This window comes from Sturnira hondurensis, unplaced genomic scaffold (genome assembly GCF_014824575.4).
Source record: "Sturnira hondurensis isolate 20B ecotype Veracruz unplaced genomic scaffold, ASM1482457v3 Scaffold0006496, whole genome shotgun sequence".
NCBI lineage: Eukaryota > Metazoa > Chordata > Mammalia > Chiroptera > Phyllostomidae > Sturnira > Sturnira hondurensis.
Window position 1 is genome coordinate 15,500,658 of NW_028079127.1, and position 17,639 is coordinate 15,518,296.

General features: G+C 54.7%; 1 protein-coding gene across 1 annotated transcript in view; it reads right to left on the reverse strand.

The window, feature by feature from the left end:
• The window catches only part of LOC118989595 (contactin-3-like), an 88,043-nt gene that overhangs the window by 59,493 nt on the left and 10,911 nt on the right, over positions 1-17,639 (reverse strand). Inside the window, exons 3-4 of the mRNA XM_037049921.1 lie at positions 9,439-9,614; positions 205-300 (exon numbers count right to left, since the gene is read on the reverse strand). Of these exons, the coding sequence (XP_036905816.1) occupies positions 205-300; positions 9,439-9,614 (272 nt within the window). The remainder of the gene's footprint in view (positions 1-204; positions 301-9,438; positions 9,615-17,639) is intronic.

A 17,639-nucleotide genomic window follows, 5' to 3' on the forward strand; every position in this document is an offset into this window, starting at 1 on the left:
GGACATGAGCTCGCCCACCTTGGGAACCTGCTATAGGAGCCAGCAGGCTGTGTTAACAAACAGCCCCGGTGGGACCACCTTTCACAGAGTTTCTCAGCGGCCACCTCGCGGGCAGAGCCCCGCGGCCCGGGGCCCCTGACCGACGCAGCCCCAGCCCAGAAATGTCGTCAATAAAGACAGAAAGCAGAAACGGGCTTGCCTTACCTCCGGAGTGTGGCGGGGGGCCGCAGAGCAGGACGACTCCCTGACCTTCACGCACGGACACTGCGCTTCTCATTTGGGTTTTAAAATTTTCCAGGTCTGATTGGGAAACACAACAAAGCAGAATTTCAGAAAGAACCCTGACACATTAAAATGTCCACACAGAGACACGCTTTTCTTCTGTAGGACAGCATTCGAAATCCCTTCTTAGGAGTCTCAGGAGAACGTGTGTTTTGAGGAGGAAAGTAAGATTTTGATTTCTTTATCAGGCTCCTAGAAATTCAGCAACACTGTAGAGACTCACGCCCACGGAGCCTGTGTTTCTGTTACAGCGTCGGACGTGGCCCTGCCGCCCAGCACAGGAGCGTGAGAAGTGCAAACTCGTCAGCAAGGCACCGGCCTTCCCAGCACTATTGGAGGGATGGCAAAGAGCGAGGCCCCGCCCCCACTACAGAGACACTGTTTTCCGGCGCCCCCCCCACCGAAGGCCATTGGCCGTTGGCAGGTGAGGGGACCCCTGGGTCTGGCAGGTGAAGAGCACCCTTGTTTCGTGGGGAGAAGCTAATTAGTTTTATTTTTTCATTAATTATGTGATCACTTCATCCTGAAAGTTTTTATCAAGGTCAGAGACGTCATGATTACTTATGAATTGGCTGAAAAAATACCTGATTTCAAGTTAGACGAAGATGTTTCTTTTATTTTTATTGGCTGCATTGGGGTGACTGTGGTTAATAAGATTACACAGGTTTCAGGGGTGCCGCTCTGTAACAGGGGGTCCCTGGATTGTGTGCTCGTCCGCCGCCCCGAGTCAGGTCTCTTTCCATCACCCTTTACCCCGCCCCGCGTCCGCCTCCCGACCAGCACCCCTTTTCCTTCCAGTAAACACCACACTGTGGTCTGCCCTCTGAGTCCACAAATCTCATTTCTTCTCCATTTAATCCCTTCATCCCTGTCACCAGCCCTGACCCCTCCCCTCTGACAGCTGTCAGTCTGTTCTGCGAGTCCGTGAGTCTGTGTTCACAAGCAGGAACCTCTAACGATACACTCTTAACCGATTTTCAAGTAATTCTGTGAGGTAGGTGACACACCCTCTTATTGTCCCCAGGTTCTACATGACCAAGCCCAGGCACGGGCGAAAGTCCCGCCTCCAACTGGCTGTCAGAGTCGAGGGGAGCCCCCGCCCCCCCCAACCCCGATCTCCAACTCAGAGAAAAGGAGGGGGCACCGCCTCCAAGCTGAAGTCCAAGCTTCTCACGCCTTTTCAATCTTCAGAAGCTCTGCCTTTGCAAATTGAAACGGAAGGTGTTTGCTCAGTTGGAAGCTCACACTTGAGGTATTTGCATTTGTTCTGTCCATCACTCCAGGCTGGGCCGGAGGAGGCGTCCCAGCCTCTGAAGTCGCCTCCGCCGCCCTTCACCGGGGGTTCAGGGCCCATCGTCTTCCCCAGGAGCAGGACCCGCCTGCCCAGGAACCCGGGCCTGACGTGGGTCCCAGGCGGCCATCAGGCCACAGGCTCTCAAATGCACATGACGACGCGTGTTCAGGTGTGAGCGCTCTGCTCAGGCATCGCCCCCCCCCCACCCCCACCAATCTAAGGCAGCTTTCGGTTTCTCAAAGTCGTCACACAGGGTGGCTGGCTGTGTTAATTTGCGGAGGGCCCGCCCAGCCCCACCCTGGCCAGAAAGTGTGCTTCAGGAGACAGAGTCCAGTTTCCGCTTCATTCCTGTGTCCTGGGCACACAGGTGACGAGTTAGCTGTGCAAGCAGATGTCACGCCCTCACCGCGCACGCACCCACACAAACGACGAAGTCCTGTCTGCGGGGGGAGGCGGACGGGAGCCGAGGCCGAGGCCTCGCACAGTGGGTTTGGTTGTTCAGCTGCAGAGCCCTTCGACTGCTAACTGCGAGCTCACGAGGAAGGCAGTGGAGGAAAAGCCCCCGCGAGACGTAACTGCGGAATTTAAAGAGGCATCTGCGTCCGCCCTCCACCCGACGCTGTGTCACACCTACAGTGTCACGTCCACTCACTTTAAAAGTCAATTCAACAGACAGAAGTGTGCAACTCACGACTAATGGAGAGTAACGAGAAGTCGCACTTGCAATAATGACGGCCTGTGAGTTTTTATGGCGTCTTTAAAAACATTTAACGGAGGGGAAAAGTCAGCCCAATATAAAGCAATTAAAGAAGAAAAGAAGGTGTGCATTATTGTGTCATTTTACTGCCATATCCTACGATGAACCAGAACCCAGTAATAGCTGGATATAAACAGTACGGTAACCTGCTCGTTGCCGTAAACGTCCCCATCAGTCAACCCCGAGCACGCAGTCCCTGCCGTCGGCGCCCACAGAGCCTTGACCAAGGTTCCTCGGTTTAAACTCTACGGCACCGAACCGCACACAGGTTAGGAAGCCCTCAGACAGCTGTCCTGCGCCTTCCACGGAACGCCCCTCATTTCCTGTCAGACCCCGGTGTCCAACTCACGGCCCAGGACGGCTATGAATGTGGCCGGACACAAAATGGTAAATGTACGTAAAACCTTTTTTGGCTCATCCGTTTTTGTGAGTGTCTGTGTGTGTTGAACGGTCGGCCCAAGACGGCTCTTCTTTGTTGGGTGTGGCCCAGAGACACCAACAGGCTGGACAAACAGTGCCCGTCACCATCCAGCATCCCTGCTGCCGGGGCCCAGGAAGGGCCAGCCGGTCTGACAGCTGGACAGGTGTCCTTCCTCCAAGGTGGGAACCCGGTGGACCTGTGGCGTCCTCTCCGGACAGCTCCCGGCCGTCAGCGGTACCACCCCCCAGCCGCCTCTAATCCTGGCAAACGGTCTCCTCGTATTTTTATCTGTGCTCGTCCTCTCTCCCCCTGATTTCCCTCTGTGAGCCAACCCGTCTCTCGAGCAGCCATGCAGCGTGGTTCATAAATACCCACGCGCCACACAATGAAATTAATAGCGGCTCTGCGGCCTCTCGTCGGGCCTGCTCTGGGCCGGTTCCACGGCCCAGAGTGAGAGAAGACGGCCGAAAACCACACTAATTACGTTTAGATGAGGTTCTGAGTCTTAAGTAAATCACACCACCGCAGTGAAGACTTTGAATCTGAATTATTTATATACTTCTTGAGAGCACTATAATCTCTTTAATCATCTTTGCTCAATTAAGAAGAAAACCAGCCATCATTTTTAATAAAAGAATAAAAACCAGTTGGGGCGTGATGATTAACAGGAAGCAAGAATCAGTGAAGACCCCACCCCCACCCCCACCCCAAGGATCCTGGCGTGTGGGGCGGGTGGGGGTGGGTGGTGACCCGAGGGCCACACACGGCACATTTCTGCACACAGGCGCTGCGCAGGAAACCCTGCGACACCCTGCGTCCTTCACGGAAACCCGAGTCCAGGGTCACTGAAGGTTCTGACATTCACCGAAAGCTCTTAGGCAGCGACTGTCTTCCTCCCGACCTTCAGGAGCACAGCCGGCCTCCGCCTGACCCTGGACCTTGACCTTGACCCTCCCATCAGCCTTGGAGCATGGCCGTCAGCAGGAGACGTGTTTGAATTGCCGGCCTCGGGAGGCGAGTGAATCACACACTTCTCTGAAGAGCATGTTCAAGCCCACCTCTTACTTTTCTCACACTGTGTTATCATCACATGTCGTCCTACGTGGACCTGGTGGCAAGGGAACCCACCATGCAACGTCCGCCCCCTCACCCTCTGAGAGTGACGTGACCCCGGCGTCCGCACGCAGTGGGCCTCAGGCCCTGGTGGCCCTCGTCACTCTTGCCTGCTCCGCAGCTCCTGGCCACACACTCTAAACGCGTGCAGTTTTTGAAATTCAGTTTAAAAGTCTCTGAAGGTCCTGGTTACCAGACCACAGGAGAAACTGGGAGCAAGTTTGCTCAGAAACGCTAAGAAAGACTGTTGTGGACCACTCTGCCTGGTTTCGGGAATTGTAACTCTACCCCCTGTGGCTTAAGAGTGAGCCACTACCTCTGGAATTCGAGCCACGGGAGACAAAGCCTGTCTCTGGTAGCAAACGCTGCCTCAGTTTCCTCCCTGCCCCCAAAGCATGCTCAGAAGTCCTAGATGCGTAAGACCCCCCACAGCGGGAGGGCAACCTAAGCCAGACTAGATAGGCCTTCATGGAAGGACTCAGGGGGCTGCAACAAAGAGCAATGGACCCTCCCCCGCAGCTTTGACAAAGCCCGAGTCCCCATCTCCCCTGGGAGAAGCGCTTCCCGGCTCTAATCCCCTTAAGCCTGAGTACCTGTTGGGGAGGGGTGCAGCTCCTTGCCTTGCTAGAGCATGTCCTGGCGAAAAATCTGGCATCACAAAGACTTCCCTATAAACCTGTGAAATCTGCTCTGCTAAGAGTGCTTTCATTCATATGTTAAGGGTTTGAGCAGGAAAGCCTAAAACTCTGTTCTTGACAGACTCTGACTCAGAATAAGCCCTCAGATTTCTTTGAAATGTTATCTACTGTTTGATCCTTGCTGTCCTGAATTCCAACCCAATAAAAGCCCCTGTAGGAAGAAGCTTGAAGCCTTTTTCCGCTGAGAAACTGGCTACCTCTCCTCCCCAAGCAGATCACATCATGTCTCGGTCATGTTTACTCTCATCCGTAGCACATGCGAGGAAAGTCGCCCCCACAGAAGACCTCGCAGGAACACACACAGACCCCCCCCCCCCGCCAAAGCACGACCTACTGAGCAAAGGCAGAGCAGAGCCAGACGGTCCTTGAAGGAACCAGGGGGAAGAGCATGGCCCCCTGAAGCCCTGGGCGTCGGGACTCCTGTGGTCTTACTGAAATCCTGGCTCCCAGGCCCCGAGCCCCCGGGTTTGCTGAACCAGGTCGGAGGTGGGGCCCAGGAATGAGCATCTGCAGTAGGTTTCTGGGTGGACCTGATGTCCTGGTCCGAGGAGCAGACTTGGAATCCTCTGGTCTGTGCTCTGGACCACTTCACAGATGTGGGGAACCAGAGCCCCGCGTCCCCCTGTACAAAACACTCTGCTGCAGGGGCCGAATGGGAACCGGCAGGTGCTGGGCAGGAGCACACCTGGCCACACTGCGGGGGTGCAGGGGGCTGGCCGCCAGGACGCCTGGACCCGGGCGGGGGAGGAGGCCCACTCTCCACGGTGCCCAGAGCACCCAACACGTGAAGTCCAGCGGCTGCAGAAAAGCAGTTGAAGACGCCCAACGGAACGACCTGACTCCCAAGCCCTCACTGTCTTCCCTGCCCGGGCACACACACTTCAAGGGCACTGCGGTCACGAAACCCAGGGTCCAGGCCACTCAGAAGGAGGGGACAGACATGAAAGTGGCGTGTTTCTTTCAGAGCGAGAGCGCTGGGCTGACACTGTGCCTTCACGCCGGCTCAAGCACGCAAAGCGGCAGAGCTGAGGAGCCCGCTCATCCACCGGGGGCCCTGCGTGTGGGGACAGCAGCGGGTGGACCATCACAAAGCGTCGGGCGGGAAGTAAACTGTCTGAAACAGTGGGGTTGTTCAGCGTTTTTTCCACGAGGAAGCCCATGACTGGTCGGAAGTTTCAATGCAGCAAGCTGGCATTTTCCAAGAAAAAAACACACACAAACTTTCTCTGTTTTCCTTGTGGTGACTTAGGCCACAACGGTTGGGGCCAATGAACACGTGTTCGTTTCATTCAGCCTTAAAACGCTCCTTTTACGTGGAAACGGCAACTTTCTAAGAGGACCCACAGAGGAAAATGAACCCCACTTCCACAAACTATACACAGAAAGCAAACAAAAGAGCTCTGAAGACCAATAAACGCAAATCTTATAAAATTTCTTCCACAGATACGCTACACTCCGTTAATGGTGGAATTTATTTTAATATTAAAATAGCATATTAATATCATTCTCGGATAAGACCAATATTGCGGTAGCTAATGGTTTACTTTATTATTGGAACCCGATGTTCTGTAGAAACTGATGATAAACCGGATCACAATATCGACCTTGGCCGAGAAACAAAGGCGCCGTCAGTCTGAAGAAGAAAATCAGAGCGTTTTGGTTACTTGAGAAACCTGAGTGCACGCCAAAGGGGAGGCGAGTTTCAGAAAGTAACTTCCCGTTGGACACCGTTTTTGAAGTGGGCTACGCCTACGAGTCACGGCCTTGGATGGCGGGTCACGGGCCCCAGTCGGTGCTCACACTGCACCAGCAGCTCTGTGCCCGCCGCCGGCGCCTGCCCTCCCCAAGACCCGGTCTGCGCACTCACCTCTCCCGCGTGAACGGGGCGCCCCTCCCAGAAACTCCCCACTCGGATTCCCACATCATCTGCAGTATTGGTGGGGGGGGTGACATGGGCCATTCCTTCCACCCGTTTCCAAATAATGAGGCCAAAGAAAAATGTGCCCTTTGGCTCCTTCCATGGGTGCCGCATGCACACTCGCCATTAAGAGTAAGAAATGTTTGGCATTGAGCATTTATAAAGTCTGATGGCACACAAACTTCATTAAATTTTTAATGCCACGGCTTAAGGAAGTATTTTGCACAGCCCAGAAGGTAGCTAATATATGACAACATGCAAATTAGAGGAATCCAACCAATTAAAAACTTTAAAGGAGGAAAAACTACACAGCAGAGTCAGGGACTGTGAGAAAGTCGCAATTACTTATATTCGGGTCACAAATCGTGTTCTGATTTCCCCGACAATGTTCAAGGTCGTTTGGTCAGAGAAATAACTCCCAGTGTCCAGAAATTGTTTTTTTATATTATAAATTCTGCAGGTGAAACACAGCCGTACCTGATACCAAGATCCCAACCGACTCCTACAGGTCCCCACGCCACGGACTCTGTGGGGTGAGGGGCAGCCCCCTCCCCCCGACACCGGGCACACGCTGGGGAGGGCTGCAGGCTGCTCCTGTCGGCAGCCCCCTTCTAGGCGAGTGCTGAGCTTTCCCTGCGTGGACCATTTAACGCGGCATCGAGACCATTCTGAACACAACGAGAGGCGTGAGTGAACACGTCCCAGACACAAGGGGACCAGCGGTCACCCTGGAACTCGAGAGAGCCCGAGGTGGGGGAAGGTGGCTGGTCCCTGGGTCCCCGTCCGTGTCTGCCTGGCAACTCAGACTGGCAACTGCAGCCCTGGCTGGCCTAGCTCAGTGGATTGAGCGCGGGCCTGAGAACCAGAGGATCGCAGTTCGATTCCCAGTCAGGGCACATGCCTGGGTTGCAGGCCAGTTCCCAGCAGGGGACCCACAAGAGGCAACCTCACATTGATATCTCTCTCCCTCTCTCCTTCCCTTCCCCTCTAAAGATAAATAAATAAAATCTTTTTTAAAAGCCTGACAACTGCAGGGAGGGCACGTCTGTTGCCAGCGGCTGCCCCGTCCGTGGCAACAGCGGCCCCACGCGCTCCTGGCCCAGCAGGGCTTTCGCTTCACGGATTTCCCCCCTCCCTCCTGTTTCCTCTTTGTTACATCAAATTACTCAGTCGAAGAAAATTGGTCATTCGTGCTGTTGGAGTGATTACAACGTGGTTTGGGCTAATTGCATTTCTGTGGTTTTATTAACTTGAGCTTCTATCCCCTAAGCTGGTGGTCTGACCCATCGGCTTGGTTAGAACCGGCACCATCGATTCATTTGTTTTCATTCACTGTCATTCACAGGCGGCACCTTCTGTGGCATTGAGTCCAGGGGCCCCTGGGAGTGAGGTTCAAACAGACCGGTGGGTTCACACGTTATCAGCTCCCGCCCTGGATGCGTTTATCGCCGTCCATCTGGGATCTCCGGTAAAACCAGGATTTCGCTTTTCAGTGTCTCTGCGTCTCACCTGCAGCACGGTTTCGGGGACTTGCAGGAGATCACCACTGACAGCTTGACGGGAGGGCAAAGCCCTTGAGAGATGGGCACGGCAGGAGCGAGGGGAGTCTCCCCGTGGAGTGATTTTAGAAGTGGCCAATTCACGGGTAAACATTTTCTCGTTAGAATCATTTTTGCGACTCCTTTCCGCTTCAGAACTAGAAGGCATCAGATGTGCCTCAACCCCGCCCCCCGTGCCCGCCCCTCGGCTGTGATGCCTCCTCTGAATCAGAATAGACGTGGCGGGGGGACGCCCGTGTCCCACGTAAACTGGAGGTCATTCCCCTAAGTCCACGTGACCACTGAACTCTCCCGAGGCACCCTCGCTGACGCTCACGGTCAAAAACAGAAGCAGCGCACGTTCCCTGAGATGGCAGAGGCGGGGCCCCCAGACACTGCCGGAGCGGACCTGAGTGGGCAGGGCATCGTGCGAGCACGGCACGCCCCCCGAAGGCTGCGTGGGGGTCACACAGTCCCGCCAGCCCGGCCTCAGGTGTGAACGCAGGAGGGGTGAGCCGCCACACCTGCGAAGACCCTCGCCCACACACCGCCGGCCGCAGAACCCGCCGGCCCCAAAGCGGACGCAACCCGGTGGCCGTCCGTGGACACGGGGACAGCACGGAGCACGTGAAAGTGAAGGAAGTGCTGACGTGTGTCACAGACACGCGAGTGTCCCAGGCATCGTGCCAAGGGAATCCCAGAAACATCCCACGGAGCTCCCGACGGGTCAGCCCAGAGACCCCGCACGGCTCACCCCAGGGACGGGTGGCCACTCTCAGCGAGGCCACACACAGGCAGGAGGCCCGCGGTTTCCCGGAGCAGATGGGGAAGGCCCGGGGGGACAGGAGTGGTGAGTCTCGGGGGAGAGTTTCTTTTGGGGATGATGACAGGGAACTTCTCCATGGAGCAAAATGCTCAGGCGAAGTTGGGTGTCCCTGTAGCCACACTACAAACCACACGGCGACACCGTTTCTGGGGAGTTGGTGGCCGTGTGGGTGTGTCCCAACCCAGCTGTTGTAAAAGATGCGCTGTGACCTGCCCTCGGTCCCACCGCCCCACATCCCTGCCGTCGGCAGGACCCGCCGGCACCCGAGGCCCTTGGAGAGGTTACACAGAACCGTCTTCCCTGTGCGGGACACTGAGCCACCCTCCCCTCTCCCCGTGCCCACCCAGCCAGACCTGGGTGGCCCCCACCTGGACACGAGGCCCCAGGCAGGGCATGGCCCGCACAGACACGCAGGCCCGTGGGGGCTGACAGGTCACTCCCCTGCTGCCCAGCCAGGAGTGGAGGCCCCTTCAGGTGGGTGAAGGGAGACGGGGTCTGGTCAGCAGGCGGCAGGGCAAAGCTGGACCTTCACCGAGCACTCACATCATCCCGCCCACACCCGGGGCTCACGCACGGAGAACCGGCACTTACAGGCAAACTGGAGTCGGGCTTCTCTGCTGACGACGGTGCCCAGCGAGTTCGTCGCGAAGCACTGGTAGCTGCCGGCGTCCCGGCCCCTGTGGGGACCGACCAGCACGAGGCTCCCTCCACTCAGGCGGTACCGAGAGTCCTCGCGCAGGTCGATGTCACTCCCGTTCAGCTGCCACCTAGGAAAGAGTCAAGGAGTGTCCCCCTTAGAGTGAGTTTCTTTAAAGCGGCCCACTGTACACGGGGCCTCCCCTCGACACCGCAGGTAACGAGCACGTCCCCGCATCCTGTCACAGCTAAAGGCCAACCGCACCCAGCAGCCAGAGGGGACTGGGGGTGGAAACCACAGCAGCGCGGCAGCAAGAAGTTCAGGGCGACTCAGGATTTCCCGAGCGGGTGGGAAGGATTTAGTCGCTCCCTGGGCTGGGCCCGGGCAGCCGGGAGAGGCAGAAAGCTGAGGTAACTACCTCCCCCAGCACAGGCGGTAAGTCACTGGCCTGGAACGGGAAAGAGCCCGCTCCTGTGGGTTATCCAGACGGACGGGGCACACTTAATAAATTAATCGGGACCGCGCTCCGCTGTTTATTTCCGTTGTCAGGGTGAACACCCGCCCGAGGCGCTTCCAAGCCATCTCCGTGCTACCTGCTAAACAGGACACTGAGTCATGGACCCCAGTTGCCACCTGGGGGTTGGAAACAGACCAGGCAGGGGCACCCAGAGGCGCACTCGTCAAAGGGAAGGCAAAGGGACAAAAGGAGGAAGAAAGCAGCTGGCCTCAAACGGGCTTCCTAACAGGAACCCCGGGAGTTTTAACCAGCGAGTCTGTGGGACGCGCCGAGGTGGACATCGTCACTAAAAACTCACCCGCGTGCCACAGTCCCCAGACACACTCACCCCACACGCCCGGCCACCCACCTCCTGTCCCAATAATGCTATTATTCTCATTAGGAAGCCCTCACCCTAATAATAAAGTCCCACTGCTACCTGTTCCGCAAATTTCAGCACCTGACGACAGACACCTTCATTGCTCTTTACGGCAATTCTGAGAAAATGGGAGGCACAGGCCCGTTTCCTAGATGAGGCGCTTGGTCCGGCAGCCGGTGAGTTGGCAACGGCCCCACGAGGATTAACCGGCCGGAACAGAAGTGACACCCACTTCGGTTCTAGCCCGAGTCATGTCGTGGGGCATTGGAAGGTGTCTCGTTAACACAGGGAACATTTTTTAAATATTCTATTTATTTATTTTTAGAGAGAGGGGAAGGGAAGGAGAAAGAGAGGGAGAGAAACATCAATGTGTGGTTGCCTCTCATGTGTCCCCTACTGGGGGCCTGGCCCGCAACCCAGGCATGTGACTGGGAATCGAACCAGTAACCCTTTGCTTCGCAGCCCATGCTCGATCCACTGAGCTACACCAGCCAGGGCTAACACAGGGAACATTTAACCTGGACACACTGCGTATTGCAAAGGCGCATAGAGAGGTGAAGTGTGAACATTGCCCCAAGTGAATGTGCAGAAGTTAAATGAAATATTAAACAGCTGTGAAAATGTATGAACTTGTATTAACATGAAAAAGTCTCAGTAACTATGCTTAATAAAACTGCAAAATAAAACACGCAGTTTGAAACCATTTACATCAAGTTTTAAAAACACACATACATTAGGACTACTCTAAACAAACGTTTTTGTGTACGAACGTGATACACCTCATTTTAAGGTATTTTAATAGCTCTCATGGACAGAGAGGAGGACGTGTTAGGGGCGAATGCAGGAAATCTGGCCTTTTTGGCCGTGAGAAGGTCCATCACCGCACTAGGCTGCATGTCCAAGCCGCGTTCCGTGTCTGAGGCAGTGCGCGGTGCAACCGTGATGACGGGAACTCTAGGAAATGCACAAACGCGTAAGCTCAGTCTCGGTGTTCAACAAGTATTTTGGCATTTGCTCCTTTTCAAAGTCAAGGATTCCTTGATTTGTCTTTTTTATTTATATAAGCCTCCCAGGTCTACTAACCCAGCATTTCTCCTAAGAGACCAAGTTACAATTAAGAGAAAAAAACCCAACTCTTTCCTTCTGAATTTAAAAAGAAAATTACAAAAAAAAAAAGAACAGAAGGAGCTGTGACCTCCTTCTCGTGGCGGAGGCTGCGTGGGTTCTGCTTTGTGCATAGAACGACTCTCTCAGGATCCTTCCCAAGGCAAGTCCGTATCGACATGGATATTTGGGGTCATTTTCTTCTACTTTAACTTTAATTCTGCCCTTAGAGTTTTAATAATAAGCATGTATCAAACCCCTCTCATCTTATTCTTCCCCAACTTTGAGAACTACAGAAATTCTGAAAAGGAAATGAAACACGGGAGAATTGTCCATCCACATTCTGTCCAAATCCTCTGTTTGCTTGACCCACAGTGTGCTCTGAGGAGTGTCATCGTCATCATCATGGCCACTGTCATCACCTGGGAGTCTGTTGGATACCTGGAATCTTGGGCTCCACCCTGGATCTTCTGAGACAGAGCTGGCATCCTGATGAGAACGCCCAGTGTTTAATGTAAAGCTAAGTTGGAGACGATCTGGCCCACATTCCACCCGAGGAGCCACCACGGGCAACCTCTGGGGACACGAGCAGGTAGGCGTGCCCGCACTTGGCCTATTTTGCGTTCCACAACCGCACTCAGAAAGTCCTCCATCCTCCCTGCCTCTCTTCATCGAGAAAACGCTGAGCGCCTGTGTGCCAGGCCAGCTTCCGGTGTCTGAGCCCACGGTGAGATGGGTCCCTGCCGCCAGAAAGCTTCACATTGGTGGGTTTTCCCCATTTCCTGGTTCCTGCCCAGACTCCTATCTAGGTCCCAGGCCCCAGCCACTCCCCCAGGTAACAGCCTAACGAACCCCGAAGGGACTCGACCCCAATGCGCCCCACTCCGTGGGCTGAGCCGACCCTCCACCAGCTCTGTGACCATGGGCCGCTCACTAACCCCCCACAGACCTACGTTTTTAACATGCAGATGGAAAAAATGCCAGCTTTGCCAGAGGGCTTCTCTGTCAATTTATGCAGACAGTGATGCTGAGCTCTTCACTGGGGGGGGCATTCAGCCAACAGGGGTGCCACCGCTAACGTGGAGGAGACGCCCTCACTGGCCGCCAGCTGTCTCTCGGCTTCTCTCTCCTCCAAGTGCCTGTTGGTTCTACATCAGCTTCCCCCCCTCGGTGCCCCCCAAGACCCCCTCTCACATGGAGCAGACTGTCTCAGCAGATCCTGTGTCTCACATGTACCTGTTGGAGAAGCCAGGGACCATGGGGCTTGACCTTTAGAGAGTAAACCCGACAGGGTGTCACGGCGAAAACCTAACCTGTCAACGGTCACGGGTTAGGGAGGGGCTTCGCGCCTGCAGTGGGAATCACACTCTCAAGTCAGGAACGATGGGCTAGTCTCATGACAAAGGGCACCTGTGTCTCCGCTGCCTACAAAGTTCAGCTCGCATGGGGGAGAGAGAGAAGCTAGCTCTGCAGTCAGCAGGTCTGTGGCCTGGCTCCGCGAGCCTGGCGGTGTCCTTTGAAAACTGTGCTTCTGTGTTCAGCTGATGGGGACCAAAGGCACAGCGGCCGTGTGGGAAATCGTGAAGATGCACAAAACTCGAAGGAGCTTCTTCTTCCTTCTTCACCCACAGCTGGGAAGAGTCAGAAGCCGGGAAGTGGGTGAGCAAACACCTCATCTCAGCCATCGACCCAAAGTTCTGACTAAGAGGAAAACAGAGAAGGTTTGTTCCAGTCACACACACGTTCTCCCTTCCTTCTGCTTGGTCTTCATCATGCGGTCACAGTCCTCGCATTCTCTAGCCGCCAAAAAGGCAAAAATGCCTGGCTCCCAAATCCGGCCCTGCCGCACCCAAGCGGAGCAGCGTTTCCTCCCGCAGACCCTCAGAGCTCATGCTCGCTGGAGATTCCTTGAAGAACATTCCTTTTCTTTCAGCAAAGCCTTACACTGGTTTCTCGCCTTCCCAACAGAGTTCCTCACTAATGGCACTCGTCCTCAGGTGGTACAGAACTTCCCAATATCTTATTAAATATTGATTCTTTTCCTCTTGCTGAAAGTATGTGAATTCAAAAGAGTCATATTTGTTTAAACTCTCAAGTATGTAAGACATTTCTGGGCCTGGGTTTTATCCTGAGAAAATAATAATGCAAAATATTCCCACTTCAGCCTGATTTCCAAATGTTCCTGACATTTCCACCTGCCTAGGAAATGGGCGGGAAAACTGGAGGCACACCCCCCACTTCCTTCCTGAGTCTGTGTCCACACAGCGACTGCGGTTCTGCGGTGAAGTGTCACCCAGCCGTTGGGGGCCGGTGGGCACGGCACTCAGCAGTGAACTCTGACCGAGGGGCACATTCAGGGAGTAAACTGGGGGACCTTTTAGGGGAAGGTGTTCTTTTAGTTTTGTCCCTTCACAGTCCTTGGTAAAAGTTGCAGAATCCCACTTTTATTTTAAAAATGATTCACAATTCAATCTTTTAAAAAAAGATTTTATTTATTTATCTTCAGAGGGGAAGGGAAGGAGAGAGGGAGAGAAATATCAATGTGTGGCTGCTTCTCATGAGTCCCCTGCTGGGAACTGGCCAGCAACCCAGACGTGTGCCCTGACTGGGAATTGAACCGTGATCCTTTGGTTTGCAGGCCTGCGCTCAATCCATTGAGCTACACCAGCCAGGGCAGAAGCCCACTTTTATAAAGGGATTTTGCAGTTTAAAAGGAACTTGAGAATCTTACAACGAAATCCTTTTGAAACATGGAAATTGTTTAAAACGTCATGGAAGTAGCACTGCATTCCCAAAGGCTTCACACGGCGACCTGCAGCCAAGAGGACGCCCCTCCACACAGTCATCATGCAGTGACCGCGGGAGCGGGCTCAGACACTCACAGGGAGCCCTCGGTGCCAGACGCTCGCTCTGCACGCACTGGGATCTGCTTGTAGGGTCCTCAGGTGAGAACTGGCCTGTGATTCCCACTCCATGCACCCACTGCGTCTCAGTCAGTGTGTTCCAGGGCTGGGAGCTGCTGAGTGGAGGAGACGCGTGGATTTGTTCTGGGCCGGCAGCCCCAGGGGAGGCTGGGTGCGGGGTGAGACTTCTGCTCGCCGAGCGAGACAGCAGGGATCTCCTGGACCAACTTCCAGATATCAGTCACTCACCTACACAACTGGACGTAAACTGTCCCGGGGCTGGGCAGGCGGAGTGAGGGAACAGGGAGCCCAGCCACAGAAGGGCGCAGTCAGTGGGGGTCCCCCCCAGGCAATTTGAGAACAGTTGACGTGACACATCATGGGTGCCCTCGAACCAGCAGGTCGGAATCTTGAACTTGAGCATCAGGTGCCCGACACAGGAGGGGTCTCCTCTGGACGATGGAAACTCCACTCCCTGCATCCAGGAGACAGAGCTTTGGGTCTGCCGAAAGGTCTATGGTGTTTCCGTAAAATAACAGACACGTTTTCCAGTTTCCCCAACAACTCTATTGTCTGGATACTTTGAACACGTTGGCTCTCTCCCCAGGGGTGGAATGTGGATTGTTCTCAACTCATGTCTCCATTTGGTCGCTATCGACCTCACCTGGTCTGCCCGACCGCGGAGCGTCGTCCGGCACGGAATCTCCAGGACCAAACCTCGCAAACCACTTCGGACACCTTCGATCAGTCACAGCATCTTCTCCACACACGGCACAAATCTTTTCTTTGCATTTCAGTCGTGTTTTTGCCTTTCTTGAAATAATAAAGCATAATACGCCAATAATGTTGCATAGTTTCTCCCATCTTCAATATTAAAATGGCTGCACAACACTCCCCCAATTCTGATAGGTTTTTTCAAATTCACGCAGACATGACAGCCGTCACCACACAATCTAACAAAACAGTTTTGAGTGAAGTTAAAGACAACTGAGTCCTCCTACAGCCATCTTACAGAAAAAACCAAAGGAAGTTTTCGGCTGACCCATAAAGCATTGATGGTGTCCTTCCCATGCTGAGGACACACCACTGTGTGTGTGTGTGTGTGTGTGTAAGCTCGGGTGTGCGTCTCAGTGAGCTTAGTCACTATGAAGGCCCCGACTGCCCACTCCCCTGAACGACCTGTTTGGCCCCCTGCTGACTCCCACCCGAAGCCGGGGAGACGGCGATGGGAGCTGCTCACAGGTGTGTCCTGACCAAAAGGCTGGACCCCGCCCTCCCACCCGGTCGTGGTCCCGAACAGTCAGCAAACATGTCTGAGATGGGGACGGCAGGCATCACTGTTCTCGCTCCGCTGGTCCCGATTCACTTGCCACGTTAGGTGTCAGCACAGAGGGCGGCCTCCCACACTGAACGCCCCCCGGGGGGAAACAGCAGCAATAACTAGAGACACATCCTGTCGCCAGCGTGATTGAAGGCACCAAGTCCTAAATCCGCTCTTCCGCCTGAACTGGGGAGCCAGGCTGGAGAACGTCGCCCCTGGAGGGGGAAACCAACACCACCACCAATAGATGGAGTGACTTGGGCCGTTCCCACACAATCCCAGGATACAAGTCACCCTCGGCGGATGGCACAGAGCCTCTGTCCCACAGGACGCCCACACTGCCACCCCAAATCTGAGGGAAACGGGGCTAAAAACACTCTTCCAGAGAAAGAGGAATGTCACCTTGGACTCCAGCATCGAACAAAGCCAACAGAACAACACAGTGCGTGAAACTCTTTCGGGGGCCAGGCTGGGTCTCGGACATCGGCCGACACCAAACCCTTTTCAACCAACAGGCAATACTCGACTTGGGTCTTGACAAGAAAATTAGGAATTTAATCACAGGAGCAATTTGTGGTTTCAGATGCGGCTTCGAGTTAATAAGCAAGTGCATTTGTGCTCCAACGCGGCCCTTGTTAATATGTTTACTGAAGTGATGAGAATAATTGCGGCACATCCCGGGATTTGCATATTCAACACTTTATCCAAAAATAACTAGCAAGGCCCTGGCAATAATTGCTGAAGATACAAATGAGGGAAATCGTGATGCTGTGCTTTTAAAAATTGAGCTTTTAGAGTGGGTTTTATGATATAGATTCCCTTTTGTCATTCACTGGACAATTTAAACATAAATATTTAAAAAAAAACAACAACAACAAACAGAGACCAGAGCCACACCGGGATTAAAGACGAGAGGTCAGTTTCCATAGTTACAGCCCTGTTCCAACTGGTCGGTGACGGGCTCAGTGGTTCTGAGGAGAAGGGGGGAGATGGGGGTCCGCTATTCCTGAGTTTCCCGCCGCCGGGTTAGGGTTCTCGGCAGCAGCTCTCCTTCCCCAAGGCCACAGCCCCGGAGACCTCGGCCTGGCCCTCAAACACGAACCTCAGCCCAAGGACACCTGGGGCACGCCTGCCAGCCTCCTCTCCCCACTCAGAAACGTGAGAGGAGCCACCACACAGAATCGTTTCTCCCCTGCTCTCTGTCACAGCTGAGACCCAACCTGCCCCTGACCACACGGCTGTTTGGGGTCCGCGTCTCCCCAGGGGGGGAGACCCTCTGTGGCACTCACAGGGAAGAGGTCCTCTTCCCCAGCTGAGGTCAGTGTGGCACGCTGGGCAGCCACTTGGTCACCTCACTGGAAAATGTCTGAATGTGGGGCCAGACAGAAGCAGCAACCCGAACCTACGGTTGTCCCTGACTCCTGACCTGCCCCCGAACACCCTGCCGACTCCCTGTCCTTTGTTCTGGTATCTGCACGTCGGGCAGCCCGGCTCCTGTGTCCAGGGAGAGTGCACACTGAAGGCAGCCCACGTGGGCCATGCTCCGCCTCAAGATTTGGTTTATTCTGGCCTAAGTCACGTGGGAAAAGAAGAGTCAACGTCGGAAGTGGAGAGGTGCCCCAAAGAAAACATCTTAAAGCATCGCTTGAAAAGCCGTGTGACACTGGACGGAGACTCCAGCGTGGTCATGGCTGCGTGGGGCAGGTGCCACGACCTGGGGTGCTGGGGCTGCTGCTGGACAGTCCCGTCCCCGGCCCAGGTTTTGCGGGTGCTCCAGCAGGCCACCCCTTCCGTCCTGTTACCCGCCCGGTCAGGTCGGGCCCTGGCAGGTTTACCCCATCCAGCCCCAAGCGGTGGTGCCTTCAGGGCTAAAAGGCACCCGAGTGACCAGAGGCCCTGCTCTTTGGGGCCTTTCAATGGACAGTTGTCACCCAATGGCAAGTCGTGGAAAG